The 27,098-nt window shown below is 49.3% G+C and overlaps 1 protein-coding gene across 2 annotated transcripts in view; it reads left to right on the top strand.

The window, feature by feature from the left end:
* ASTN2 (astrotactin 2) overlaps positions 1-27,098 on the top strand; it is a 231,119-nt gene that overhangs the window by 70,343 nt on the left and 133,678 nt on the right. For both annotated transcript variants that reach the window (XM_015878748.3, XM_015878749.3), the window contains exons 6-10: positions 2,281-2,427; positions 12,746-12,913; positions 20,028-20,112; positions 20,270-20,344; positions 20,442-20,579. In XM_015878748.3, coding sequence (XP_015734234.2) covers positions 2,281-2,427; positions 12,746-12,913; positions 20,028-20,112; positions 20,270-20,344; positions 20,442-20,579 — 613 coding nt within the window. The remainder of the gene's footprint in view (positions 1-2,280; positions 2,428-12,745; positions 12,914-20,027; positions 20,113-20,269; positions 20,345-20,441; positions 20,580-27,098) is intronic.

The raw sequence follows: 27,098 nt of genomic DNA on the forward strand, positions 1-27,098 counted from the left end.
GAGGAGGGAGGTACCCGAGCGCAGCTTCTCCTGCAGCGCTGAGCCGCGTTGGATCCCACCCCCAGGACAAGGGAGGAATTATTCATTTTGTTTCACATCTCCAGCCGGAGCGCACAGCCCTGCTGAACCTGTTGAGGTTTGTTTGGTTAGCAATGGGTTGTTAAGAATACATTTGTGTTGCTAGAGGGCTGCCGCTCAGCTGGTTACCTCCAGATGGGTGTTTGAGCACGGTGCAGGAGTACTTATGCTGGAGAATCAGTGGTGGGATGGAAAGCAGGAGTTTCCCTCTGCTGAAGGAGCTGCTTTTCCATCAGCATGCCTTGAAGCTGGCAGCAAACTGTCTGTGAGCAATAAAGAGCTGAGCTGGAAAGCACATTGCTGCTCGAGCAGAAGTCCCGCAGTCTTGGTTCAGTTGGTGAAAGCCAACTGCAGGCAGTTCTAGGGGTCAGTAATTAGCAGTGTGATGGAAACAAGGCGGGGGGCAGAGGAGCTGGGAAGGCAGCTGGAGGAGAACTGTAGCAGCAGCCTTCCCCTTGGGCAGCCAAGCTCATGCTCATGGAGATGGAAAGGGCTTTTGGTTGGCTCAGGCTCCTGTGCCCCTTTCTTCTTAGTCACAGGGAGAGAAGCAGCCATGGGGATGGGGGTTGGGGTGGATATGGAAGCTCCGGGGCCCTAATCCAGCTCCACTCTGCAGCAGGGTGCTAAAGGCTGCCTCATATACCTGTGGTTCAGGCTCTTTGTGAGAAGGGGATAATACTCCCCTAACTCATAAGGGATTTGTGATTTGCAAAGCACTTTAAGACCCTGGATTGAAAGGTGATTTATAATGGTAAAATCCGGTGTTCTCTGTTCTATTGTGTACTTGACTGTGTCCAATTATCTCGATAGCAGCCTTTTTTCCCTTTATTTTCAATTTTTTTTGGTATCTTTTGCATGAGTATCATAACTCCAACCTGGAGCTGGGTTTGTGGCAGGCACGGGATGTCCTGGGAGGGGATGAGGTTGGAGGCACTGATTTATGCTGATGATACAAATAAAGATTGGGAAGGAAGAACAGGGTGTTGGGAGGTGAAGGGCGCAGGAGATGGGTGATAAAGCTGTGAAATAGTGGGAAAGCTGTTTAGATGCTGCATGCGTAAAGAGAGTGAGAGATGCTTTGTAAATAATCATTTTTGCTACTCCTGTTGGTCACAGGGATATGAGGTGTTTTCCAGCAGATCAGCCACTCCTCCTGTCCTGCAAATGCCAGGAGTGGGGAGGCTTTGGTAGGGCACACTGCTTGCCTGGAAAACACAGGCTGTGCCCTGGGCTCCTCCAGTTCCTTGCTCTGGCACCAGCGTCTCTAAGTGGATTTGATCAAATTATAGGGTGAAACACACGAGTGCTAACTCGCTGGATGCATTTCCTGTTCAATTTTCAAGCAGATGCTTTTTAAATCTCACTTTGCTGATGAAAGAGCGAGCGCAGGGAGCAAGGAGGGGGAGCTGGATCGGATTCCAACGATAAAGATGCGTCCTTGCCTGAATCCTGAGCAGCAATGAGGCCAGAAGGGCAGGGAGCAGATCTCGGATTGATGCCTCCCTGGAGCCAGGATGCTGGGGCTGTCCCTGTGGGTGGGTAGTGTTGGCTGGAGAACATTTCTCCTGCTCCCCTCCATCAGCAAAGTGTGGTTCATGTGCTCCTGGTCTGCTCAAAGCAAGAGCATCTCTTTGGACAGCCGGGTCCAGGCGCTGGATTCAGAGGCTCCTCTTTGTGCTGGGAAATATTAAGTTGGCACTTGTAGCAAACCCTTCGGTGAGCTGCTTTTCTGAAGATATAAGCTTCTGTGACTGACGAAATAAAACTTCTTTTGTATTATCTGCTGCCTGTAAAAAGTGGCTGGCTCTGTAGATTACTTTGTTGTTCATCACAGTCCATGTGTGATGACTGAATGTTTATACGTGTTTGTATAAGTAATTAATGCTCATCAATGCTAGGTAAGATCTGCAGGCATGGATGCTACATGAGAGGAAATGTTGTGATGGTGCTGGCTGCCCTTGGGTTTGGGTTGGGTGTTTTTGTGACTTGATAAAATTTGCCACATAAACCCAGGCTGATGAAAACTACCTGAGGCTTGTCTGGAGGGTCCTGCAGGACCACAAGCAGAATGTGATGGGAAGGATAGGGTTGGAAGGCTCCAGGAGCTCTGCCAGTGGGGAAGGGAAAGCAATCTGGGGAGCTTTGGGGCTAAGGCATGAGGCAGTCCCTTCTGTGGCTCCCATCTCTCTCTCTGCCTTCCAGGTTCAATGAAAAGCCCCGTCAACAAGACAGCCCTGACCCTGATTGCTGTCAGCTCCTGCATCCTGGCCATGGTGTGCGGCTCACAGCTCTCCTGTCCGCTGACCGTCAAGGTGACGCTTCACGTCCCCGAGCACTTCATTGCTGATGGTGAGAGCCCACGGGCATCAAACTCCTTAACCCCTCCTAATGCCTCCTTAAGTATGCACTCAGCAAGAGGACCGCACCATGGAGCTGAACTTGCCTCTTCTGCATTGCACCTTAATTGTTGTTATCACTGTACATATCTGGTGGGTGTTCCTGTTTTCCCCTGGACTCGCTGATGAGCCCTGGGAGCAGCACAGACAAGTTCCTGTCCTGCAGCAATTGAGCTGCTCATCTCAGCCCCTTGCAGCAGCACGGAGTGGAATTACTAGTGGTTGAGCCAAGGCAGAGATGCTTTGAAAAATTAGACAAGGGCTGCTGTCACTATTTATTGCTTTCTCCGACTGGGCTCCTTGCATTTGTTGTGTTTCGCTGACCTTTTCTTTATAATGTGCAGCGAGCGTCAAGTGCAAGTTTGCAGTAAGACGAGGGCAAATTTCATTTTCTTCCAGTCAACGAAAGCCATTATTCAGTCGGTTCCAATTGCTCAGCTCCTGTACTCTCCATGCTGCTCGGGGCGTGCTGAGGGCGGGTGGGTACAGCTTCACCCTGCAGCACCCAGCCCCAAAGTGGGGTCAGGATGGAGGGCAGGGAATGAATATGTTGGGGATGGGAGTTGACACCACTTGAAGAGGTGCAGTGGTGGTGGAAGGAGCAGGGCTTAAAGCAACATCCCATGACATAAAGGAGTTCCACAGTCTTTTTTAAACGGGTTTCATCCTTACTAAGGGTGGTTTCTTCCTGGGGTTGGTATTTGTATGTAGGAAGTCACTGCAGTGTAATACAGAGCTCTGCTCAGCCTGAGCCTCACCACGTGTGTGTGTCTGTGCCTTTAAGGATGCTTTTAGGATGGCACTGCAGGCCCAGGGAAGGCAATGTGGGCTCGAAAACTGAAATAAAACGTAATGCGGCTGCTTAGAATTGAAATGAAAAGCTGAGCCCGTGCTTGTCACCACGGAGGGAGTGGCAGTGCAAATTATGCAAATATGGAGAACACTCGAATGGAAACAGCAGTGAAATACCAATAAAATAGATTAATATCCTCAAAACTGGGGGGAAATGGGATGATCTCCGGTTCCGACTTAATGACTTTTCTAAAGAGGAAGTGGCAGGAGGAATGGTGAGGACGGTTTGGAGAAGAATTAAAACGAGCTTTGTAATGAAACTGTAAAATATAATTACAAACTGCGAAAAACTTGAGAAATATTTTTTATGAGAAACAGTCAAATTCTGCACGGAGGAGCAGTGAAGGAGTTTTGCAGCGGCCATCAGTTTTACTAAAATCCCATCGTTTTATGCAGTGTCAGAGTCCTTTACAAGGCAGAGTCCTTCGCCTGGGAAGGGAAAAGCTCTTCCAGTTGTCCCTTTTATTTGAATAACAACAAATCCCAAGGCAGCACCAAACTGGCAGCAAAGTGCTGTGAAATGTTTAAAGGCATCACTGAGCTCAGTTTGGAGATTGTAATGGCACCCAGGAAAACGTTGCTGGCTGTGTTTGTAGAGATGGGATGCAGCTCGATACCTCCTGGTTGCCAAACGTTGGGTCTGGGCACGTGGGCATCACGATGTGGAGCTAGAAGGAGCACGGCCCCAACGAGGCTGGGAGTTTGGATCAGCCTGAATCCTGCTGCATGTAGCAGCTCATCATTCTGCCATGCTCTTAAGCAGCCTGGATCCTTAAGCTCTTCTCCTTTGTATTTGCATGATGGTGAGGCAGGCTCAGCGAGCAGGAGGGGCACCGCATTCTCTGGAGATGTTCCTGCACGACAGAAGGGTGCCCACTAATTCCCATTGGATGACAGTATTTCAGTAGATGCCAGCAGCCAGGGAAAATCTCACAGCAGAGAAGGAGGCTACCAGCACCTCTGCAGGAAAGGCCAAAGAAAGACAGGCTGAAAGCTATCCTGCAACTAACAGATGAAGACTCAGCTTTGAAGGAAACTTGAAATAGACATGAGCCAGCTCTGGCGCGCCAGGATCCAAAGCCAAGAGAGAGGAGGGAGGGAGGTGGCCCCAGCACGTCTGCAACCCCCAAAGAAAGAAGCTCTTCCTGCAACCAGCAGCAGCAATGGGAAAAGGAGCTCCCGAGCCTGTTGGAGTCGCTAATGGAAAGAGGAGGGGGGAAGGACTGGGACCAGGAGCCAACTGGCAGAAAAGGCTAGGAGAACAGATTACCACCAGCAGTATTAATAACCAGCCTGTCTCTATTGCCCTTATTTCTCTCTCTTGGTTCATTTTCCTCCTTTTGTTCATTTGATGGGTTCTCCCCCCCTTCTCCTCTCCTCTCTTAACAATTATTGCCTGGTTTGTACAGCTGCTCTGTCTTCATTTTCCAGGCCAGCCAACTACACGAGGACCTGGCACAAGCTGCCATGCTCTGTGCTGCCATGGCTGGCAGGGGGAGACTGGGGGGCCTCCCAGAAACACATCTGTGCCCATCAGTCCCCTCTTACAACACGCTGCTGCGTGGGGCTGAGGAAGGTGCTGGCTTTGTCCTTGCCTTCCATGCTGCAAGATGTTTCATTAAACCAGCAAGGACAGGGACACTTCTTTCTCCTCCTAAAATGACTTGAACATCATCTGCTCCTTTCTGCAGCATCCACGGAATCATAGAATGGCTTATGTTGGAGGAGACCTTAAAGATCATTGAGCTCCAAACCCTTTCTATGGACAGGGATGCCAGTCACTAGGTCATGCTGCCCAGTGTCCCATCTTCTGCTCCCTCCTGCAGCATCCTCCTTCTCTTGCTCTAGGCTGTGGGATCATGTCCCCCTATGGCAGCAGCTCGGGCAGCCTCTGTTTGCACCCAGCAGCAGGCACTGTGCCCATTTCAGAGCAGGCCTGAATTGATGGCAAGGCTCACGGTGGCTTTTATGAGGATTCGGAAATGCAAAGCATTATTTAGAGGAACGTTTAGCAGCATCAGAATGGGGAAGAAGAAAAGGGAGCCCCCTCCATCCGAGCAATAAACCCCCTTATGAATATGATAGCCACTCAGCTCTGTGCATTCAGGGGGACTTTTTTCTTGTAAGCAATCATTCAAAAAACGGAAAGGGAGAGCAGAGGGAGCTGATTGCAGGGAAAGCAGGGATGGAGAAAGATACCCTAGAGGACTTAGCCTGGAGTATGTCCTTGCTGAACAACAGTTTGAAATATAGTATCAATTAAAGCTTCCCGTTTTTACGGCCTGCAAAGGGGTTATATATGGTGTGGGTGGATGTTTGTATCTGGATACTTTAGTGGGAGAGGTAAGTGAGGTCCACCGCTGCGTACGGAAGGAAGGAAGAGCTGCATTTAGCCAGGGGCTTGTAGGGCTTCATGTTATAAGTGGAAATAAAGTAAAGGACATAAAGCAGCCTTCTGTCGCTTCAAAGACATCTCCGGGCATTTACAGCCTTCTCCCTTCCTCATTGGAGATGTGTGCCAGAGAAAATATGGTGATGCCTCTGGGATGTCATGCAGCTCAGGTCAGAGTGGTTTATGGAGGTCAGAGCAGAGGCATTGCCTGTGCAGCTGTGATGCAGCCAGCTCTTCTCACAGTGCTTCTGTTGCTGCAGCTCCAGTCTGGGGTTAAATGTGGCTATGTCCTCCTCCAGCTCCTGCAAGACAAGGGGAACACAAACCGAGCACCCCCGTGTGCAACCCATATGGGGCTGGTGAAGCCAGGTGGGCAGCAGAAAGGGGCACTGCCACTTGTGACTGTGAAAACCCAACCCAGCCCCACAGTGGGTCCAAGGAGCTGGTAAGGTGGAGGGAGCTGTGCATGTGGCTTTGTTTTTGTTCCAAGCTCTGCCTGCCTGAATGATGACACTGTGAGATTGTCACGCACCTGATCAGTAATTGTTTTGTCTGAAGATTATTTATTTCTTCCCCTCCACAACTGTTTCCTTCAAGACGCCACTGGAATTGGATGTTGCTATTAGCAGCTTCTGCTAATTTTCCCCAAAGATCTCCAGAGCTCTGCAATTGTTGGACTTGCAACAACTTCTCATTTTGGTTTTAATTAAATTTGTTGCTTTAAATTGTTTGCTTTTGACATCTCCTGCTCAATCTTGTGCAGCCCTCAGAGGTGACCAGGCATTAGGTTGGTTCCTCTGGTGCTGGCTCGTGTGGGCTCAGCACGTGCTGCGCATGCGCTCGCATAGAAATGAGCAGTATGAGAGATGCAGGCGGTGGGGAATTGCCCAGTGCTGGGCTCTGCTTTGCAGTGAGGAAAAGCTGGAGATGCTCATTGATTTACAAATGAAGCATCCCCACTTTGCACCAGGAGGATGGAGGAAAGGCTCCAATCTCAAAGGAGTCCATCCCTTAGCCTTCCCTGGGAGCAATCAGGCTGCAGTGCTCCCCAGCTGGTCCCAGCCTCACCAGCCCCCTAAAATCAATGTGGGGAATGGGCTGCCTTGAAATCAGACCATTTGCTCAGCCTGGAGCCTTTCATCTGTAGAGATGCTGTACAGAGATGTGGGTCAGTGCTTGGGCAGGAGCAGCAGTGTCCCCTGTCAGCCTCAGCCTCACTCTGCCTGCCCCAGACGTAACATCTTTTGGTGAGGTGGCTGTGCTGGGGCAGCTCTGCAGACTGCATTTAATTTCATCAGCTCTTAATCACCGGGTCATCTCCTGCCTTACAGCTTGCTCTCTCTCCCGCGCCTGCTTGGCTGGCAAGAAAATGTGAGCAAATGGCTGCAGCGTTACCAGACATGAACTCTAAATATTAACATCAATTTATAAACTGTATCAGCGCGGATCAAAGGGATTCCAAGACGGTTTTACGGCGTGAACACTCTTTGCATGAGGAACTAATAAGATTCTGTAGGCTGGAGTACATCATGTTTTTATCGTGCCTCTGTCAGGCTGTGATCCTGAGCTCGGCTCGTCCCTGTGCTGGGGCAGCTCTGTATGCAGGGGAAGGCAAATGCCTCCTCCCCAGTCCTCAGCAGGGTATATAGGAGCTGATTAGTGGGGGTTGGTGCTGGTGTTTGACTGGCGTCAGTGGGGACCTGCTGGGAATTATGATACCCTGCGAGAGGCAGAGTGTGTCCATCACTGGAGGGTGGCATCTCCCAGTGTCTGCTGAGCTTGCACCAATGCCATTTACCCTCTAATCTGGGAGGAACAGCAAGGGAAAGGTACAGTAGGATGTAATGACTTTGACCATCAAGCATATACTCTTCCATAGAAAGGAGAGATGCAAATCTTGGCATCTGTATTTGCAGGATGAGACCCTGCCCAGTCTCACCAATGTGGTAGTGGGCTGAGTCTGGGGAGCTGACTGAGGTCATGCTTGGCAACCTGACTTAGGTCATCCTTGCTTTTGTACAGAAAATATGGGATACCTGCAGCAGCAGCAATGCAGCAATGCAGATAGGATTTACTGAGGCTGCATAGCCAGGAACATGCTGAGTCGTGTTCTGATTCTCCCAAGCGATGACATTGGTGTTGCGTATTAATCTCATGATGAGCAGCTGGTAGCTCACTGTGGCCCTATGGCATGTAGACTTTGCATGTCCTGTGTCTTGGCTGCATGTTCTGCAGCCTGGGGGGATGTTTGGTCTTTGTGCTGGCTGAAAAAAATCTCTTGCATTCACACACACTTGGTGTTTCTTAAAGCTTATCATAACTCATCCATCAGATACGTGGAGGAGTGATCAGATTTAGGCAGGATTTCCCTGAACTCTCATCCAGTATCTTGAGAGTCGCTGAAGAAGAGCCTCTGGCTGGAGCGTGGGAGTGGGGAGATAGGGAGCAATGAGGAGAAGCTGTGTTTAGATATCTGATCTGTGTCAGCTGTTGCTTGCCCAGATGCCTGCTAAGGACACAAACGTGCTGGTACTGGATGGTTATGATGTCTTGATAACACCATAGAGAGGGAAGGTTGTTTCCTTAGCTGTTGGAGTTGTAAGCTCCAGCCTGAGTCTCGCAGAAGCGAAGTTGCAGCACATTTGCACGTGGGCGTTTGGGTTCCTTTTGGGTTTGAGAAAAGGCATCTGAGTGATCACTTGCTGTATGAAAGGAAATACAGGCGTTCTTTGACAGAAGTTCAGCCCTGGTGAAATCTGGACTGATTTCCAAGAAAACTCAAAGAAAGAATCTGTCAGAATTATCAAGCAAGTAACAATTTAACAATTAAAATGTAACCCCGCTCTTCCCACAGGAAAGATGCTTCTGTGCTGTAATTGCATACAGGTTTATAGCGCTAATTTGTTTCTGCTGTACCAAGTTGAGCACTGTGCCAATTGATGGCATTTATAATGCGTGGCCATGGGCTGGGCAGCCCACGGTGTGTATGGAGCTCAAAAATACCTCCTGGAGCCGAGCCCTGCCTGATGGGAGCTGCTTTCAGTTTGGCTGAGAGATAAATAAATAGACAAGAAAGTCGTACGTAGAGGCTTTTGTGGTTTTAAAGGCTTACTAAACTTTCTGTTTAGGCGTTAGATAAACAGAAGGGAACGTCTAGGGTGGATTTGAACACACAGCGATACTATCCTTAGTTTCGATTGGGGAGGAAGGACTATAGATGTGACTTGGAAGAACTGAAATTAGTCCAAAATTCTCAGGCTTTGTGCTGAGCAAAGAGCTGGAAAGCTGGGCTCTGTGTCAGTCTGTGGGTGCAGTCCTGCCCCAAGCCCTGTATTGCTCCTTGGCTCACTGTATGCGTGTATTGGGAACTGCATGTTTGCTTGACTCTTTGTTCAATATCCTGAAAGCAAATTAAGAAGCAGAGTTCTTTATCACATAGTGCAAGGATGGGAGAGCAAGAGCTGATCAACAGGAAGAGCTGATAGGGGAGGAGTTGTCTCTTTGGGAAATATTCTTTCAAGATTTACAAGAAAAAGAAAATCTCCAAAGAAATGAAATCATCCTTTGTGCCTATGGGGGATAATCCTTCCCGTGGTCTCCAAGAAAGTAATGGGAATCTGTAACAGGATTATAATTGTGAGATAGTGTAGGGATGGATGCATTATTAGCAACCTGTCGTACGACCTCCTGCAGGGTTCTAACACCAAATACTAATTTTAGATGACAAGGAGTTTTGTTGTCCAAGATACAACAAATGGAGCAAAGAAGAAAGAAGGAGTGGAGGGAGGAAGAAACAGAAATTCTTCAAGAACATATATATATATATTTGATCTCTTCCCTCGAAAAAAACACACAGAGAGAAAGGAAAAACCAGCCCCTTTTGGCTGCCTTTTGGGCTCTTTGTTCTTTTCCCTTGTTATATATCTCTCTTCTGAGCTGTTTTATCCTGTTTTGTTCTGGCAAATGATTTTCGAAATGTCAAAACTTCAAGCTTCTTTTGTCACGGCTTAAGCAGTCCCAGTGAACTTTGAAGGAGACCTCAGCATGAGAGACATGAACTTTTGCTGCTGTCTTAGCCGGCCCGGCTTTGATCAGCATTGAAGAAGGAAAGGGGGAAAACACACGTGCAAAAACCCAAACAACGCAATTCCTTGAAGCACCAGCACTGTGTAGCCATGCACTGGGGTTCTCCTTAGGGCTGTGATGCCAATTTGCAGCAGTGCCTGGCTTCTGACTGTGCAGCTGCAGGGCCGCAACCTACAGCAGGGTTCCTGGGCAGTGGTCCTGCTGTTATCTGCTTGACACCTCACCCTGCTTGCTTTACCCCAGGCCCTCAGCATCACTGTTTAAAAGAGGATTTTGCTCAGCTTTCAGGTGGGAATATCGTATAGAGCCTGTGGATTGTGCTGCCCTTGGAGTGCTTTGAGTTACAGTTGAACCCCATACCCCAGAGGGTGTTTGCAGCTGGGAGCTGCAGCTTCCCCCACCATCAACACAGGCAATGTCTGATCATCACCGCTGGCCCCATTTGTTTACCTCTGCTGAAGGACCACGCATTAGACAAGACAGATCTGGCGGGTCTTTCTGACAAGCGAACCATGTTGGAAATGACACTTGCTTAGAAGATGTTTGTTCTTGGTGGTTTCTAAAAGAAGCTGCTATTCAGCCTTGCCCCTTTGTAGCTATTCATGATGGTTTTGATAAGCGCGCGCCGGTGCCTTGTGAAAACTGTTTTATGTCTGAGGATTCTTTGAAAACAAAATTTGTGTAAAAAGGGCTTTGAAATCTTCGGAATTTGAGCTTTCAAAATGTTTGTAAAACTACTTTTCCTGTTCTTTTTTTTGTTTTTGGGGGGAGGGTTGTTGTTCTTTTCTGAAGCAAAGTATGAAAGGATCGAGGTTGGGATTTTTGTTTGTGTTTTCAATGGGGAAAAGTGTCTGTGGATGCATTTAAAATGGTACCCAGCTGAGCTGGAATGTGAGAGGTTTCCTGGCTGGAAGCAGCCCCTTCCACACACACCCCCCCTTGGAAAGAAAGTGCTTACAGTTAACCAGAACTATCCATTTCCCTGCTTTTTAATTGCTTATTTATTTGTTTATTTTCTTTTTCTGAGGTGCAACAGTGTACACAGAATAGAATAGGAGAAGGCACAATTCCCTTCCCAAATCTGTCTTGTTTTTTCCTTTCTCCCAAACAAATTTACACCTGATCCATCAGTCCCACCCCCGAGGTCACCCTGCCATCACCTGCTGGATTCTCTCCACCAAGGTCCTGTGCCAGGACACTGCTGGCTCAAGTCAGCCTTGTCTTTAATGAAAACTAATTATACGACTATTTTATGTCTGATTTCCTTCTGTTGCTTTCACTCTGGCTCCATTTTAAATAGGAGTGGGGTTCATTAAGGATTTAATCAGGAGCTGGTGGTTTTTGCTTTTGAGTCTTTGGGCGCAGAGGGACTTGTCTGTCACCAAACCTCCAAATGCACTTATGTGTTTCTCCAGCCACACTCATTACTAAGAAGCTATAAAAATAAGTAAGCAACCAGGACTGATGCTATAATAGATGTAAACACTCCCAATGGGTTCATGATGTATTTCCATTTGGTAAAAAAAAAAACAAAACACAAAACCCAATGACCAGTAATAGTTATCATTGGTTTTTTAAAGCTGTCTTTAAATATTAATGGAAAAGAAGGATAATTAACAGAAAAAGTTAGGCAGCTCTAGGGTCCTTTGTGCTTGGTGTTACAGTGCAGTTGCCTTGAGCTGAGAAGTTCTGCAGCACTCAGTATCGTACTTAGACATTATTTTTCCAAGTGATTTAAGCCTTCAAGTTTCAAGAAAATACACCCTGGATCTATAGAGTTCTTGACTAATCACAAAGGAAGATTTGAATCTTCAGATAGTGCTTGCAAAGCTTGCCCCTATTTCCAGTCCTAGCACTTAAAATAAGGGTGCCTACCAGCTCCTGGGCTACCTGGCCCACTCCTCTTCTTTGAAGGTTACTTCTCCCCTGTTTTTAGAGGCTTTTACCTGAGTAACTTCTGCAAAGCACCTCTTAATGGCAGAGGCTTTTTGGCTCCCCTCTGATCTGTACAGCACTATTATGGAGGCAGTCTTATAATCAATGTAATTGAAGATCAGAGTTAATGAGGACCTCTGCGCCTGCAAAATCCCCCAAGCGATGCTGGGCCTCAGATGTTAGATAAGGAAATGATTGGGCTGAACTGAAAATCTATTTGGCTAATTAGATGATGCATATTCCCAGAAGTCAGTGGGGAAAAATACATTTCACAAAAATAAAGAAACGTAAGATTTTGTAAGAAAAGGGTTTTTTTTTTGGCAGGAATTTACTTCTGACTCTCAGGAGGGAAAGTGCAGTAAGTTGTTCTGATAGAAGTTGTGTTGGGTCAGTTCACTTGCCTTGAGCTGGGAGACATGGAGCAGAGACAACCCAATGGGCTGCTGCCCTCTCCCATCCTGGTCCTGGGATCTGGCTGACTGGTAGACATCATCTGCATTAGCTGGGAAAGCGATGCTCCGATCCTATGGATCTGAGTAATTGCATTTTGTCCACATTCCTGCAGAGGTGTAGGAAACAAATCCAGCATTTTGTGACAGAGTGTCCATTCACTGGCCGTATTCATATGCTTGCATTAGGAATGAAAGAGTGCAAATAGTCTGAATAGTCTGTCAGAGAGGAGAGCCTGTAGCTGCAGGCCTTTGAAGCTCTGCTGCCTCACGTATAGATTCCTCTGTACCTTATTTAGAATCATGGAATGGCTTGGGTTGGAAGGGACCTCAAGGATCATGAAGCACAAACCCCCTTGCCAAAGGCAGGGCCACCAACCTCCACATGTAATACCAGCCCAGGCTGCCCAGGTCCCCATCCAATGTGGCCTTGAACACCTTCAGGGATGGAGGCTAAGATAACTCTGTTCCTTCTTGCTACATGCTCCCTTTTGGCATAAAATGCTTTTCATTTCCTTTCTATACTCGCCTAACATGCTTTTTTTTTCCACTCTCAGGCAGCAGCTTCGTTGTGAGTGAGGGGAGCTACCTGGACATCTCCGACTGGCTGAACCCAGCCAAGCTGTCCCTTTACTATCAGATCAATGCCACGTCTCCCTGGGTGAGAGATCTCTGTGGCCAGAGGACCACCGATGCCTGTGAACAGCTGTGTGACCAAGAAACAGGTAAGGGAGGCCTGGGGAGAGAGAAAACCCTGTAGAGGCTGGAGGTGTGTGGGAGTTTTATCATGATCAATGCAGCATGATCACTTCAGGCATCAGCAACTCAGACACCTCTGAGATAAGGGAAGATGAACTCAGTTCTACCCAGGGGAGGAAGAAGGTAAAGCTTCTGCCTCCAGCAGAAAACATGGAGAGGGTGTATGGAGGCAGCCCCAATGCTCTACTTGCCAGTCCTGTGCTGCCCTTGGCACTGATGCAGACCCTGTGTGATGTTGGCTGTTCTCCCACAGCAGCCCAGCTGCTGCTCCCCGTGCATCCTCAGCTCTCTATAGCAGCTTGTCCCTCTTGCTGGATGCTCCATGCACGAGTAGGACATGTCAGATCTCATTTGCAGGGAAGGGAGTGATGCTCTATAGCTCAGCTCCAGCACAGTGCTGGCTCCTAACCTCATCAGCTGCTTTACAGCTCCCATCTCTGCTTCCCATCAGGCCAAAACCTGTCAGCATTGACTCTACCTGATAAAGGTTGAAATATGGTGTGTCCTGGATGTGCCTGTGAGAAGGAGAAGTGGTTCAAGGGGCTGTGGCCTGCTTGGAGCAGGAGAAACAAGGCAGAAAATCTGTGATGAACTCAGGCACCTCGTGTTCCCAATGCTGAGCACACTGGGCAGTGTCTGTGTGTCTGCCTGTGCCTTCAGCTCTATGATGGAGGTGAGGGCAGAACAGCCATGCACTGAACCATCAGGCTCCTTACCTCAAATCTGTACACCCGCTTCTTTCACCTCCCTTCAACATGGGAATTTGCATATGGATAAAGCAAAACCTTTCTCCTGTCTATGCCAGTTTTATCGCAGGGGTAGGACAGAACTGGCTGGTGGGGCTGTGGATTTGAAGTACGAGTTTCCAGACTTTACCAAGAGCTGAACAATTAACTACTTACTGACAGTGAATCCTTTGGAAGTACCTATGGGACTCCCACCCCAGGAGATAGCCCCCAGCATCGCTTCCAATCACTGCTGTTGATGAGCCTTCAGCTGGTGAGAAGTTTCCATGCCAGGCTGGGAGCAGATCGTAATTCCATGATGCACAGCATGTATTTTTAGATTTATATTTATTAATGTCATTCTATTTTTAAGGGTGATTTATTTTTATCACCACGAGAGAGAGAGAGGCCTGTGGTTTTACAAGGGGACATAAATCCTTTCTAGATTTCAACCTTTCCAGGTCAGGGATTTTATCGTCGCTGTGAGCATCTAGAGGAATGGGTGCGGGGGGTTTCCCTGCCCTCCATCCTCTCTGGATGGAAGAGGAGAGGTGCTGGGTCAGGTTTTGTCCGGTGTAGGACACGAGTGACCTGAAGGTTTCCCTTATGAGGAGCAGCAGGGCAACCCCTGAGGTGCTTCAGTGTGTTCACAGCCATTTTGCCTTCAGTGCCCCTTGGAGGCCACTCTTCTTCAATGAATGCCTTATCCCAGAGCTTTCGCCATTCAAGCTGTATGCAGACCACCTCTACCTCTGTGAGAGGACTCATCACAGGGACTGCTGGCACAGGTTTGGACAGAAGCCACCAGGTCACACATGCTGTCTGGTGACGCTCAACCCCTTACTCCTCTTCTGGGCTGGAGTTTTGTCCCATCTGTCCGTGCAATGCACTGATTCGTAACCAAAGCCACAAGTGCTGCTTCAGTATGAATAACAACCCACACTGAAAACCATGGCTCGGAAATGCTAGGAAATGCCAAAACACATCTTGCTTGCCTGACCTTAATTTGCTTTCCCTTGTGTCTTCGCAGTGTGACTCATTCTTTAATTAAATGATTGCTGCCCTTGACAAATTCCAAGCCCTCACTGCAAAGCACCAGCTCATCAGAGCTTTTCAGGGAGAGCACCAACATCTGCACAGGAACAGAATATCATCCGTGGCTTTGGGTGAGCTGGGTGCCTCTCCTGCATCTATCCTCAGCCTCACACAGTGTGGATAACGTGCTCCAGAGCTGCGCCATGGTTGGGTTTTCCAATGGACATCGCATTCATGCCACGCTCTGAGATGCTTTTTTCCTACAATCGAGGAGTGCTGTTTTTTCATTCACCTCCCTTACAGGTGCTGGTAACATTTATGAGGGCATCCTTTTTTTTTGGTGGCATATGCAAATCCTGATTTGTGAGCACAATTACCTGCTTTGTATGCACAAAACTGATTCACTTGCACATTCTGTGGGCATCGCTTAAGAGACCTGCTGGAGAATTAGTCCCTTAGGGCCAAACGCTGGAAAAAACAGCCTCTGATTCTATGCTGTCAGGCTTGCCGGAGCAGTGGCATAAATGAGATGGATCGCTACCTTGATTAACAGGTGCAAGTGCGTTGATTTTTTTTCCCATCCATAAATCAGGCACTTACCCGTTAAAGCTGTCTTCTATGCATTCACAATTGATTGCACCCACCAAACAATAGGCGCACGCTTGTAAGAACCCAATTAGATGTGGTAGCAAAAGGTCTTTTTCTGGAAATTGGCAGGGGGAAAAGAGGAAAAAAAAAAGGTTTCCATCATCTTCCAAATGGGTGAGTTCATCATTGGGGCTGCAGATGGATCTGCTGCTCTGCTAGGACAGGGCACTTGTGGGTGGGAAGCAGATGGAAGTCGTTGTTAAACATAGCCTTTCTTTAAAGGCACTTGATAGAGGGGGGTTGGAGGTTGCAGAGCAGGACGTGTAAATGAGCAGATGACCAACCTTGGTGAGGGGCTACCCGTGTTTATGGAAACAGCCATTTTTGCCAATAGTTCAATTTAATATCATGTGGCTTTGGCGCGCATCGAGTAATATTTGTTTGTTCTCATGAACTTGTGCTATTTTCGCTGTTGGAAGATCCTAGTGTCTTTATTGACTTTGACTTTCATAAGATGAGGTTCTGTCTCTCTAAGGTATGTAGTTTAATAACTTGGTCAAAACTCACATAATATGCAATTGCTTTTCATGCGGCGGCGCAGCTTGCCTTGCGCACCAAGCAGGGCAGGAGGCAGTTAACTCCCAAGCTAACTGCTTCGGGCTGTGGTGTTAGACATAAACAGCAATCAAAATGCATGCCCGCGAGGGGGCTGAGTTAAGGTTATCTGTGCTGTCTTTGCACTCTCATTTTCTGCCATTAGAGTGTTTAATCCTGCAGCTGCTAATGTTCCTGTAATGGCATTTCTGAGCTTGTCTAGAGGCATTGGAGAGGGAAGGGAGGGAAGCGCTGTGGCTGGAGGTGCTCCTGGGCACATCTTGCCTGCTTGGCCCGTCCCACCAGCCCTGGTGGCTGACTTTGGTGATGTCAGCCCAGAAGGTGATGGCTGGGCTCTGCAGAACACCCTTGTGTGCTGCCTGCTCCGGACCTTGCATCAGCCACACACGTGCGCCCATGGGGAGCTTCCTTAGCCGTGCAGCTTAGGGGCTTAGCAAATGATAATGAGAATAATATCTGTGTTGAGCATAAACCCAGACACAATCCTCACAAGTTAGGTTTGCTCTCAAGTGCTTTGATGCATCTGGGCAAGGAGAATGACTTGCAGTGGGGGGAGGGTGTTTGTAGTGTTGATTCCATATTTTCCCTCTGCATTTGTAGCAGAGCTGAGCTCTCTGCATCTCCTCTCAGCCACCTCGAGCTGCCCCTCGTGTCTGTACCAGCTTGATGCTGCCCATGTGCTGCAGTGGAGGATCTCTGGGGGTCTGCTGGTCATCCTGCCTCATGGTAGCTGTGTTCCTTTAGGGAGGAAGAAAATAATCAAAGAGAAAGAAAGTTTGTCCTGCTAGGAAAGAGTTTTCCTTTCTTGTTCCTCGAGAGCTGAACAGCTTTTAGTGAATTTCTCATCAGGATTAAGCAGAGTTTGGAAAATGCCACCGCCAAAGGCCAGGAGCTGTAGATAATGAGGGTGGAAGAGAAACTTAACAGAGCTGGGAGCTGCTGAAGAGTCATGGCCTCAGCTGGGCCGGTCCTGGCTGCAGCAGCCGCTTTCTGAGGACCCCTCACTTGTCCATTGAATTTAGGAATTTAATGATCCATTAAGACCATTTTTATCCTTTCTGTGTTGAATTTTCTCAGATTCTCTGCCATCCCACAGGGTTGCAGCAACCCATTTAAAGAAGGGTTTTGTAGAGGTGCCTTTTTAGCTTCCCTCTCATCCGCACCTGTATCAATCAGATACCCGTGCCAACCCTTGTGCACGTGTGCACTGTGCCTGTCCCTGGCCAGCTTATCCACTCCATTGTGGCTGCCAGCCAAGGACAGGAGCAATGAATGCAGTGTTGGGGTGGTGGAAGGGACTGAAGGGTCAGGCTGTGCCCTGGAATGAGCCCTGCAGCCTCCTGCCTATACCCAGGGTACAAGTTGTGCTGCTGGGAGAGGTGCCCAAGGGCCAGACCTTGTGCTGGGATCCCCAAGGCAGAGGCACAGTCCGTGATTCCATGAGTAGAAGTTCTGCTGCCTGCAAAGAGCAGCTTCCCCAGGAGCACAGGGATTCTGGGAGCCTCTGCTATGTGCCAACTGGAGGATTAGAGGGATCCCACAGCATTATCACAGCAGATCGCCTCGCCCTAACGAGGATAACAGGATTACCAGCACGCTGGCTCAGGAACACTTGGCTGCATTGCACTCATGCAGCCTGGCTGTGCTGCTCTGTGGATAAGCAAGGAGATGGCTGGGGGGTGTTTTTGCTTCAGGAGGAATAGAAATGTGGCAGGCAGACGTGTGCTTGGTTTGCCCACCTCCTCCATGCTCTGGGTCCTGCTCCTCTTCCCAGTTGCAGCAGTAGTGCTGGATGGAGGCATGGCTCTGCGTGCCACTCGGTGCTGCTTTGATCTCTGTGCTTTCTCGGTTCTCTGCCAGTACTGTGGACATGAAAGCACAGCGGGAGGAGGCTGTGAGATGTGTCTGGGGGCTCTGCATGCATCCTGCAGCTTCTGCAGCCCTGGAGACTCTGTGCTCCCTGCCATCAGCCATGGCTGGGCAGTCTGATCCATCCTGATTTGTGGGCTCTGAATTCGAAAGAAGACAAATGGCCTCAGCATCAGAGTTTGCACCATGTGCACAGCACGGGTCGGTGTCTGCAGAAATGGGCTGCTTGTCACAGCACTTTGGAGATCCCGATTCATTTGTCCTCCCTCAGCAGAGGCACAGGGTTTTGTAGCCCTCAACAGAAGCGCTGTTGCTTGGGCTTTTGGTGGTGGCAGTTTTTAGCAGCGTGTTGATATCTGCTCTTAAGGAAGCACACCTGCTCAAAGGAGGAATGAGGGGCTCGGGACCCCCGCCTTGATCACTCTGAGCTCAGGATGATTTGCCCCACAGGCCATGGCAGCAGCTGGTTCAGCATCACATGCAAAAGGGCTGAGGACAGAGGAAACGCCAGGATATTTTGGGGGGGCTGAAGGAAAAGGGTGCTGATGGACTCAGCCCTGCACAGCATCCCTGCTACGTGGTGCTCCCGCTTCCCAACACAAACCTCCCCATAAACCTCCCAGTAGAGCCTCCAAGCGCTGGCTGTAGCTGTTGAAGCTCTAGGATTGAAGTCAATAAAATCAATATTTCTGCAGGTTGATAGAGTTCCTCCTTCCGACACGGAGCTGCCTGAACTGTAAACAAACTGGCGGACAAAATAAACACATCGTGCTGCGGGAAAGGGGTTAACGGCCCTGGCACCTGCAGCCATCAATAACCAAGGCAGGGATCGGGCTGTTGGATGCCAACCTCTGTGGGTATTGTTTTTTTTTTCCCCTTATTTGCTCTAATTTCTATGGCAGGCTCAGGAAGTGAGCCGGTGCCCCAAGACTCCCATCTCTGCTTTGCAAGCACTCTGAGATGTCTCTCATTTGCAGATCATATATTTGTTATGTAATAAGCGCCGGGAATTAATGATCCACGGCACGGCTGGGGGAACTTGCGTACTAAGCACGCAGGGAAAGAAATAACTTCCCTTTTTTTTTTAACTCACTGATGGAGCCATTAGGACATGAAGTTCTTGTCATCAGACCGCCCTGGGCCAGGCAGGCTGCAGCATGGTGAGCCAGAGCAGGAGCTCACTCCATCTCCTTCCCAGCTCCTTCCCTTTGGAGAAGTAATGCTCCTGCCTCTCCCGTTATGAATCATGAGGTTAGCAGCTTTTGACAGATCATAAATCAGTGCTTGGAAGTCACTAGGACAAATCCCAGGACATTTAATCTTTAATATTAGACGCGTTTAAAGCAGTGAATATTTCATGAAGGTGCTGTTGCATTTTAGCACATCATTAGCTGTCTCTTTCTTTCTCCCCCCCCCACTTCTCTTTCCCTACCTCCCCTTTTCCAGACATCTCTTTGAATCTCGTGGGCTGCACCCCCGTTTCGTTCCCTCCTGACAATAAAGCTCTTTACTGTAATCCCTACAAGACACGCTGAGCTCTGCTGAGGACTGAGGTGCACACAGTCCCTGCCCACCTGCAGCACTGCTGGTGCTGGGGGCTCTCCTTTTCCTCCCCTCTCCTTGTGGTCCCCCCAGCTCTGCCCCAGGGCTTAAAGCCCAGCAATGAGGAGCAACACAAAGCGAGGCAGAAGGAGTGGGAGAAGTAATCGACAGATGCTTGTAACAAAACTCCACGTGCTAATCCAATTCATCTTTTGATTTTGCTGTTTCTTGCTCCGGGTTATATATTCATACTGAAAGCAGGATCGATCTGGGCCAAGCTCAGGTCTGTGCTCCTGTTGTCAGCAGGGTGTAACGGGGGTGGGAGCCCCTTGGCATGGCAGAGGCTGGAGGCCAGGAGGGGAAGGAGGTTGATTCCTTTGTGCTGAGTGGGCCAGAGGGTTGCAGAGTGGGCTGCACCTATGGGGTGGGGGTTTGCTGTCCTGGAGAGAAGCTGGTGTCATGCTGAGCTTCCTTGGAGGCCATCAGGCAGGGCTTGGCTGGGTCTTGGGAGCTGCAGGGATGCACATGGGTTGGGGTCTTGCTTCGTTGCATCATATCTCCAGCTCCAGGAACACATCATGTAACCTTGTCAGAAGAGTCAACCTTTTCCTAACTTTTTCCCAGCTGACGCAGCTCTACACTGTTCTCATCGGAGCAGCCAGTGTGGTGCTTTCTGTGTCTTTCACGTGTCCCTGGTCTCTTGCAGGGGAGTGCAGCTGTCATGAAGGCTACGCACCGGACCCCATGCATCGCCACCTGTGTGTGCGCACTGACTGGGGACACAGTGAAGGGTGAGTGGGAGCTGAGCCTCTGTGCACAGCAAGCTGGCTTCATGCTGGGCTCAGCTCCTTTCCTTGTGACCTTCATCGTTATCACCAGAGACCTGGTGGTGCTGCTGTCCTTGCTGGGGGATGTGACGCAGCTTCTCTCTCCCTCTTGGTCTCCCAGGCCGTGGCCGTACACCACACTTGAGAGAGGATACGACTTGGTCACAGGAGAGCAGGCACCGGAGAAGATACTCAGGTGGGTTGGGTAGCATTCAGCTTGTCTGTTTGAGTTGGAGGTCTGCCATTCACTGTGGATTCTGTATTCCTGTATGACATGTTTGTCCCTATTCCAGGTCCACATATAGTCTGGGACAAGGCCTGTGGCTCCCTGTCAGTAAGAGCTTCGTGGTGCCTCCTGTGGAGCTCTCCATCAATCCTCTTGCCAGCTGCAAGACAGATGTTCTGGTGACAGAAGATCCGGCAGATGTCAGGTAGGAAACAGGTTTCTCATTTCACTCGTGCTTGAGTGGCTAGACTGGTCTTGGAATTGCTACTAAGGATTCAGTAATTTATATAACAAGTTTGGTCAGTTTTCTTCCAATAAGAGATCTGATCTGATGTTATTCTCCAGCTGATTTTTGGTTGTTATGGGTCTAGGTTGGACTTGTCATGTAACTGGAGCCTGACAGTCCTGTCAAGTGAATTGGTCAGACCCATGACAAGGCTGTTTCCAAGTGGCTTAAATCTAATGTTTGCTTGCATAGCTCAAGTCAGTGCATTTATAGGTACGGAGGATGTCAGCATCTTTCTGAGATGCTGATGTGTATCGCATCTACTCAACCACTGATTTTCTATTTTGGGCCTCATGAAAGGCCAGGGTCAGAGCCTGGTGAAAGGTCGTGATGCTCGTCCAATTACTATGCAATTAGAGGGGTTATTTTTCTCCCTTGATTCAGCAGATGCCCAGATTGTTCTCTGGCTCTCCCATCCTCACTAGCTTGTGCTTCAGCCAGACTTCCTCTGACATCTCATTCAGCAGGGCTGAGGGTTGGCAAAGTTTGGGGCTTGGAAAGAGAGTCCAGGCAAAACAATGGTCTTCTGTGCCTCAGCTGGAAGGTGGTGGTTTTATTGCCCACCTCCGCTTGGTTTGCAGAGGTTCAGCTGTTTGATTTGTAAGCTATTGGTGTGTATTTCCTCTCCTTGCTTAAATCAAGATGAAGTGTGTGATCGCAGGGTGCCAGGGATTCCCTAGGAACCCTCCCTTGCCTTCCTGCTTGCTGCCTTCTCCTGCTAAATGAAGACAATTTCTTGATGTATTAATTCTCGTCTGTGCTATGGATCATATTCCTGTGGGTCCTTATCTCCCCCAACCCACATCCTTGCGTTTTTCAAGAGCAATGGGATACTGGATTTCCACTTTCCTGTCCCATCACTTTGGCAGGGATCCTCATGGAGGAGTGCTGGGGCAGGAGGGCAGTTTCTGGCACAGAGGCTGTCGTCTGCTCTCCTCCAAAATGAAACTCCAAATGAGAATTCCTGATATAAACCTGATAGAAATATACCAGGGGTGACCCAGGTAGAATAAAAGAGGTGAGTTCGTGGCGCTTGTATCCTACATGCGGGAGATGCTAAATTATTAAAACTTTAATAAACGGAATGATAAATATTTGATGCTGAATTATGGAGGTTTTCACAGATACAGTGAAAACCCCAAACTGAGATGTTATTATTCTTGCATTAGAACCTAAATGCTTCTCAAAGGAGGATCAGGCTGGCAGCTTAGGTTCCTGAGCATCCTGTGAAGGATGGGATGGAGGTGGTGCTGCATAGGGGCTGCTGGAGGTGCTGGTGCAGAGCAGCTGTGCTTGGGATGCTTGGTGTGCAGCCCATGAGGAAGTATATGGTGGTGTTTGGCTGTGGTGCTTTAGCTGTGACCCCTCATGTCCCCATGCCAGCATCAGCCCTGTGCTGTATTACAGCAGCTGGAGCACAGCTCAGCTCCTACAGTGTCCTGTGTGCTGTCCTGTAACGCCGTGATGGTAATTCAGTCCAGTATTTCTTCTGTACCTTTAGTAACAAGCGTACTGCATTCCTGCAGACCTTTCATTAGTCTGGCACCTTTTCACTCTGAGGTCACTTCTTGTGAAGAGTTTAATGGAGGAAAATTGCAGAAAGCCTGGCTTGGAGGAAACAAGTGATGAAGTCTTTACAATTTGGAGGGTTAAAGGTTTGAACACGGCCCTGTGGTTTTATGAAGACACCGGGGACTGCAGAAAGGCCGGGTGGGGCTGTGCCATCAGCAGATCTCTGGAGCAGTGCTGGCTCCCTGTGGCTCACAGGGATGGTGATCTATATGTGCTTCACTGCTGAGGCTTCTTCCAGCCTTCTGCCATGGCTGTAGCCCACCCTACAGGTAGGGGTGGCAGGTGGGATGCTGCCTGTTCTCTGTGTGCACCAGGCAAGGAAAAAGGACTTTTTGGTCCTGCTGGAAGTATCACTTGTCCTGTGGGATGGAACATTGCTGTGCTTGTTCAGCATGGGCTGCTCATCCCACGGGCATATCTCTATGTACATCAATGAGGAGGACATGCAGCTCCTGCTCCCACCCCAGCACTGAGTTGCAGCAGCCCTTGGTGGCCTTCCAGGTGTGTGGGGTTACACTGGTGCTGAAGGTGTCCTCTGGAGGTGGTGCAGGGTCTCCTGCCCTGCTATCACCGTGCTGGTGGTGTCACCTCGTGTCCCTCCGTGCCACCAGCTCCGTGCAAAAGTTTGTAATTTCTCCTGAGCACGTATAAATCAGAGCAGTGAGCCTCAGCTGCTGCCTGACATGACATATAGCTCCATTGTTATGGCAACCATAGAAACAAATAAAAGCTTTGCCTTCGCTTGACAAGCCTTTGAGATGTCCTGATGGAGAGACAAGTGTTCAGTGGCAGAATGAATTCTCTTGAACTCTCTGTCAATTCATCTTCGTTTTGTTCCCAAGCGAGCCCCTTTACTCTTGGAATTCTGTGCCACAGTACAATCAGTGAGATTTTTTGTTACAGTTATTATTATTATTTTATCTTCATTTCTCCCCATGCTTCACACACTGCATTTGAGCTGGTTATGCTCCTCAGCTCTGAGCCCGTGCATCCTATGGAGCAAAGGCTGGTCTGTGTTGAGGCCGGGAGCTGTGCTTTGCTCTGGACACATGGCCTGACCTGGCTGAGCCCCTCCGTATTCTGTAGCACACTACCTAGTCTTGCTGGTGCTATCAACCAGTAACACCAGTGTGGCATCAGCTTTTGCAGCAATTTGGGTACTTTACACCTTGCTGTGAGTCTCCCTGTGCTCTGTCCTTGCAGCATCACCTGCTCCCAAGCCTTGAGATGTGTTTGTGCAAGGGAAGCCCATTTTAGGGCTGTTTCTCAGCAGGAGCAGTGACCCCGGGCTGCTGCCTTCCCAGCTCTTTCCCTGAAGATAACAGCAGCCACAAGCACCAGTGATGCTGCCGTGAGTGGCTTGACAGCAGGTGTCTGTGATGAATGGACAGTTTAACATGATGGAGCAAATTGATCATTCCATCACCAAGCACAACTTACTCATTTCTGGATGGAGGGCAATCCATTACTGTGCACACTGCAGAGGCACCGGCATCCCCAGAGATAACATCCTTGTGGCTCTGGCTTAGGCTTCTTAACACCCCAACATGACAAAAGGGTAGAAAAGCAGCTCCTGGTGCTTAAGGCATCATCTTCCTTGGGGAAAGGGTGGGTGCTGCTCAGAGGCAGCTGGCAGCCTTTGCTCTGTGTATGTCAACCCCACATTGTCCTGATGCTTGTGGGATTTTCCTGCTCACTGCCTCCCGGTTTGATTTCCTAGAGCAGATTGGAGGAGTCAGCTCTGTCTCATTTGGCAAAGGGATGACTAAGTGGGGCTGTAACCTTGTGGCAGCCACCGACAGCTGTGAGTGCAAGGAGGGAGGAATTGCAGGAGTGGTGCAATGGGGGGAAATGAACAGCGGAGAGGAAATGAAGGAAAACAATTAAACTCAATCTGGAATCACTCAGGGAGTATCTTGGTTAGGTCAGAACCAAACCCATGCCTAGCAGCACCTCCATCATACTGGGAGGGTGCAGAGACCTCACTGTGCTCTGAGTATCTCTCTCTGATCCCCCAGCAGCAGTGGGATCTGCGCTGCCCAGAGGCAGAGGGATATCTCAGCCCTCCTTCTTTGTGGGCTTTGCAATAATCCCTGCTGCTGTAATGCTGAATTTCCCTTTTCATGTGATCCTGTGAAATTCCTGAGCTCTTCACACCGCATCATAAAGCTACGCAGAAAATGATCAAACCACACAGGGGCAATGCCTGTAAATTTGAACCGAGCTCATAGGCAAATCCATTACAGAGAGCACACACCAGGAACAGCCGTGAGTTGTGCAACAGAGTGATTGCTGCTCCTCTCATCAACAGTGCCACAGAGCCCAGGAGGGAAAAGCAAACAAATGCACAAGCAGATTTTGTTTATGTATTTATTGAGACAATTAAAACCCCCAACACTTGCCAAATATACACATGCTGTCTCATATCCGGAATGGTTCCCTTTAATGTAGCTGGGATCTCCCATTGCAGAGCATGATTTGGCACCGAGCTCTGAAGCTTCTCCTTACCACAGATCTTCAGTTGCTGGTAGCTGTGTGTGTGTCCGTCTGTCTGTCCATCAGAGCAGCTCAGCCCTGGGCAGCAGCTGGCATCCAAGCAGGATCTGGGCATAAGAGATTTGCAGGGCAGGCAGTGGCTTTGAAACACAGGACGGGTGTATGCACTTAGAGAGATGGAAGGCTGCTAAGCCAGCCATTAGAATTGCTTTAGTGAAAGGAGTTCTCCCATCTCTGTTTGATGGCAGCATTTGTTTTTACATCCCTGCCTTTGTTTCCTATTAAACACTGGCTGGAGCGTGCTTTGTAGCTGCAAGTTCAAAAGCAGCACAGCCCCATGGCTTCTCATTTTGTCCAGCCTGTCTGTGCTGTTTTTCTCTAATTATGTATTTTCCCTGCGTCTGAGTTTTCTTAGCTGTCCTTTGTGAGTGTCTGCTGCTTGGGCAGGGCAATGGGAAACAGGAGAGGGACTGGGAGATCACCTCCTGGCATCAGCTGCATCCAGCTTCTGCTGAGAGACTCTATTTTCCTCTTTCTCCTCCTTTTCCTCCTCTTCTGCCCTTGCTGTTTCATTTGCAGTGAATGATCGAGCTGTGCAACCTGCCTGGGGTTTCACAAGGTTGTGCTCATGTCATCCAGGGCAGCCTGGGGCAGGCAGGAGGCAGCTGGGGAACACGGTGCTCCCGGGCTGCTGAGCTGGTATTGCAGCAAAGGAACAGGCTTCGTTTTGCTGGCAATTGCATGTGAAGGAGAAATGAGTTAAAAACCACAACATTGCTTGGGGAGGGTGGGATGCTGGGGGTTTGCAGCAGGAGTGGCAGGTGCTTCCTGGGGTTGGCCAGGCTGTGAGCAGAGCACAGGGCATGGCTGACATCACTCATCACAAGCCGAGTTGTGCAGTGTGGCATTGATTGCTACAGGAGAAGGAAAGCTGGAGAATGGGGACAGTGGCAGCAGAACAAGGGCCAGGGCTCCCCGTGTGTCTGGGGAAGGATTTGCTGAGCCTGTGCCCCCTCTCCCAGGGCTGCCAGGAGCAAACTTGTCCTAAAGACACTGCGGTGCTTTGAATCAGGAGCAGATGGGATGATGGCCTGTACCCGCCTGGCTGTGTGCCTCCCTTCCAGTTCAGCTGTGTGAGTGGCAGCTACAGTCCTGTGTGTGGCTGTGACACTGGGAAAAGATGAACACCTTTTCTTTAGCTATTTTGTAATGCAATTGGAAGGAACTGGCCCCATCAACCGGCCGCTTCTGATGAGATTTCAGATGCCATAAACTTGCCCGATGTGGTCCATTTCTGCTCCTCCTTTCTGGTTTTTTATCTCCCGTGACTGCTGTTGGATCACTTCATCCAGAGGACAAAACTAATAAAATGCATCCGAGCTGAAATGTTCCTGGGAACGTGCCAGCGACCTGCGATGGGCTTCAGAGCTGCCAGAGGATGAGAAACAACCTCACAGTGAAGGCAATGGGAACAGAGGTGGACATGAGGCGGGGGGGGGGCTTGTCCTTCTGTTTGAGGGATGTTTCAGGGGAGACACCATCCCTTGTAGGTTTGGAAAGGACCTTTAGAGAAAATAAACCCCTGGGGTCATTTGATTTCTAGGTGGTTATTTTAAGGGATGGTTTATGCACACGTGGCTGTGAAGGAATCGTGTTAACCAGCAAAACTGCCTGGGAAAAGCCTCATGCAGCTTCAACCACAGGTCAACCACAGCAGCAGCTGGTGAACCAGAGAGGCTGTGCTATCCCAAGATAAATGCAGTTAATTAGTGTCGGCTGAGCTCCTGAGCGGCCAGGTTGATGTTTCCACTGACCCCGCTGTGCTGGGCACAGTGTCCTGCAGCTGCAGCATTCTCCATAGGCTTTGCTTTGCTCCGGGATGTCTCTGTGGCTCTTGTGGTGCTTTGTCATGCCCTCTGCTCTCAGGATACCCATAGGGAGAGACAGTGCAGCACTTCCCAGATGTAAAGCTCAGAAAGCTTAGCATGCGTGTTGTGTCTGTATCAGTGTCCTGTGTCCATCATTGCCCATTGGCATGGATAATCCTTGAGCTCTCTGTGCTGTGCCACAGCTGCAGACCCTCTGCCCTTTGCCTCCGCTATGTCCAGATTCTGCATCATTGCCCTTTTTCGTCTGCTTATTCACCGTGTATTTGACTTCTCTGTCTGTGATGTAGCTAATGCTAAGTCCTGCACAGGTTCTGCAGCCTCCCCAGGTCTGGCTGCTGGCTAAACAGCGAGAAGAAAAAGCTCCCTCAACTTTTTCTTGCTGCTGTGTATGTAAAGCCCGGGGGTCTGGTGGGCGGTGATGCTTTCCTGAGTGCCACACTGCAGCGCATTAGGCAGGATATTGTTTGGAGAGACTAAATCA

Source organism: Coturnix japonica, chromosome 21, assembly GCF_054131305.1.
Source record: "Coturnix japonica strain WE chromosome 21, WE-NBRP24, whole genome shotgun sequence".
Lineage (NCBI taxonomy): Eukaryota > Metazoa > Chordata > Aves > Galliformes > Phasianidae > Coturnix > Coturnix japonica.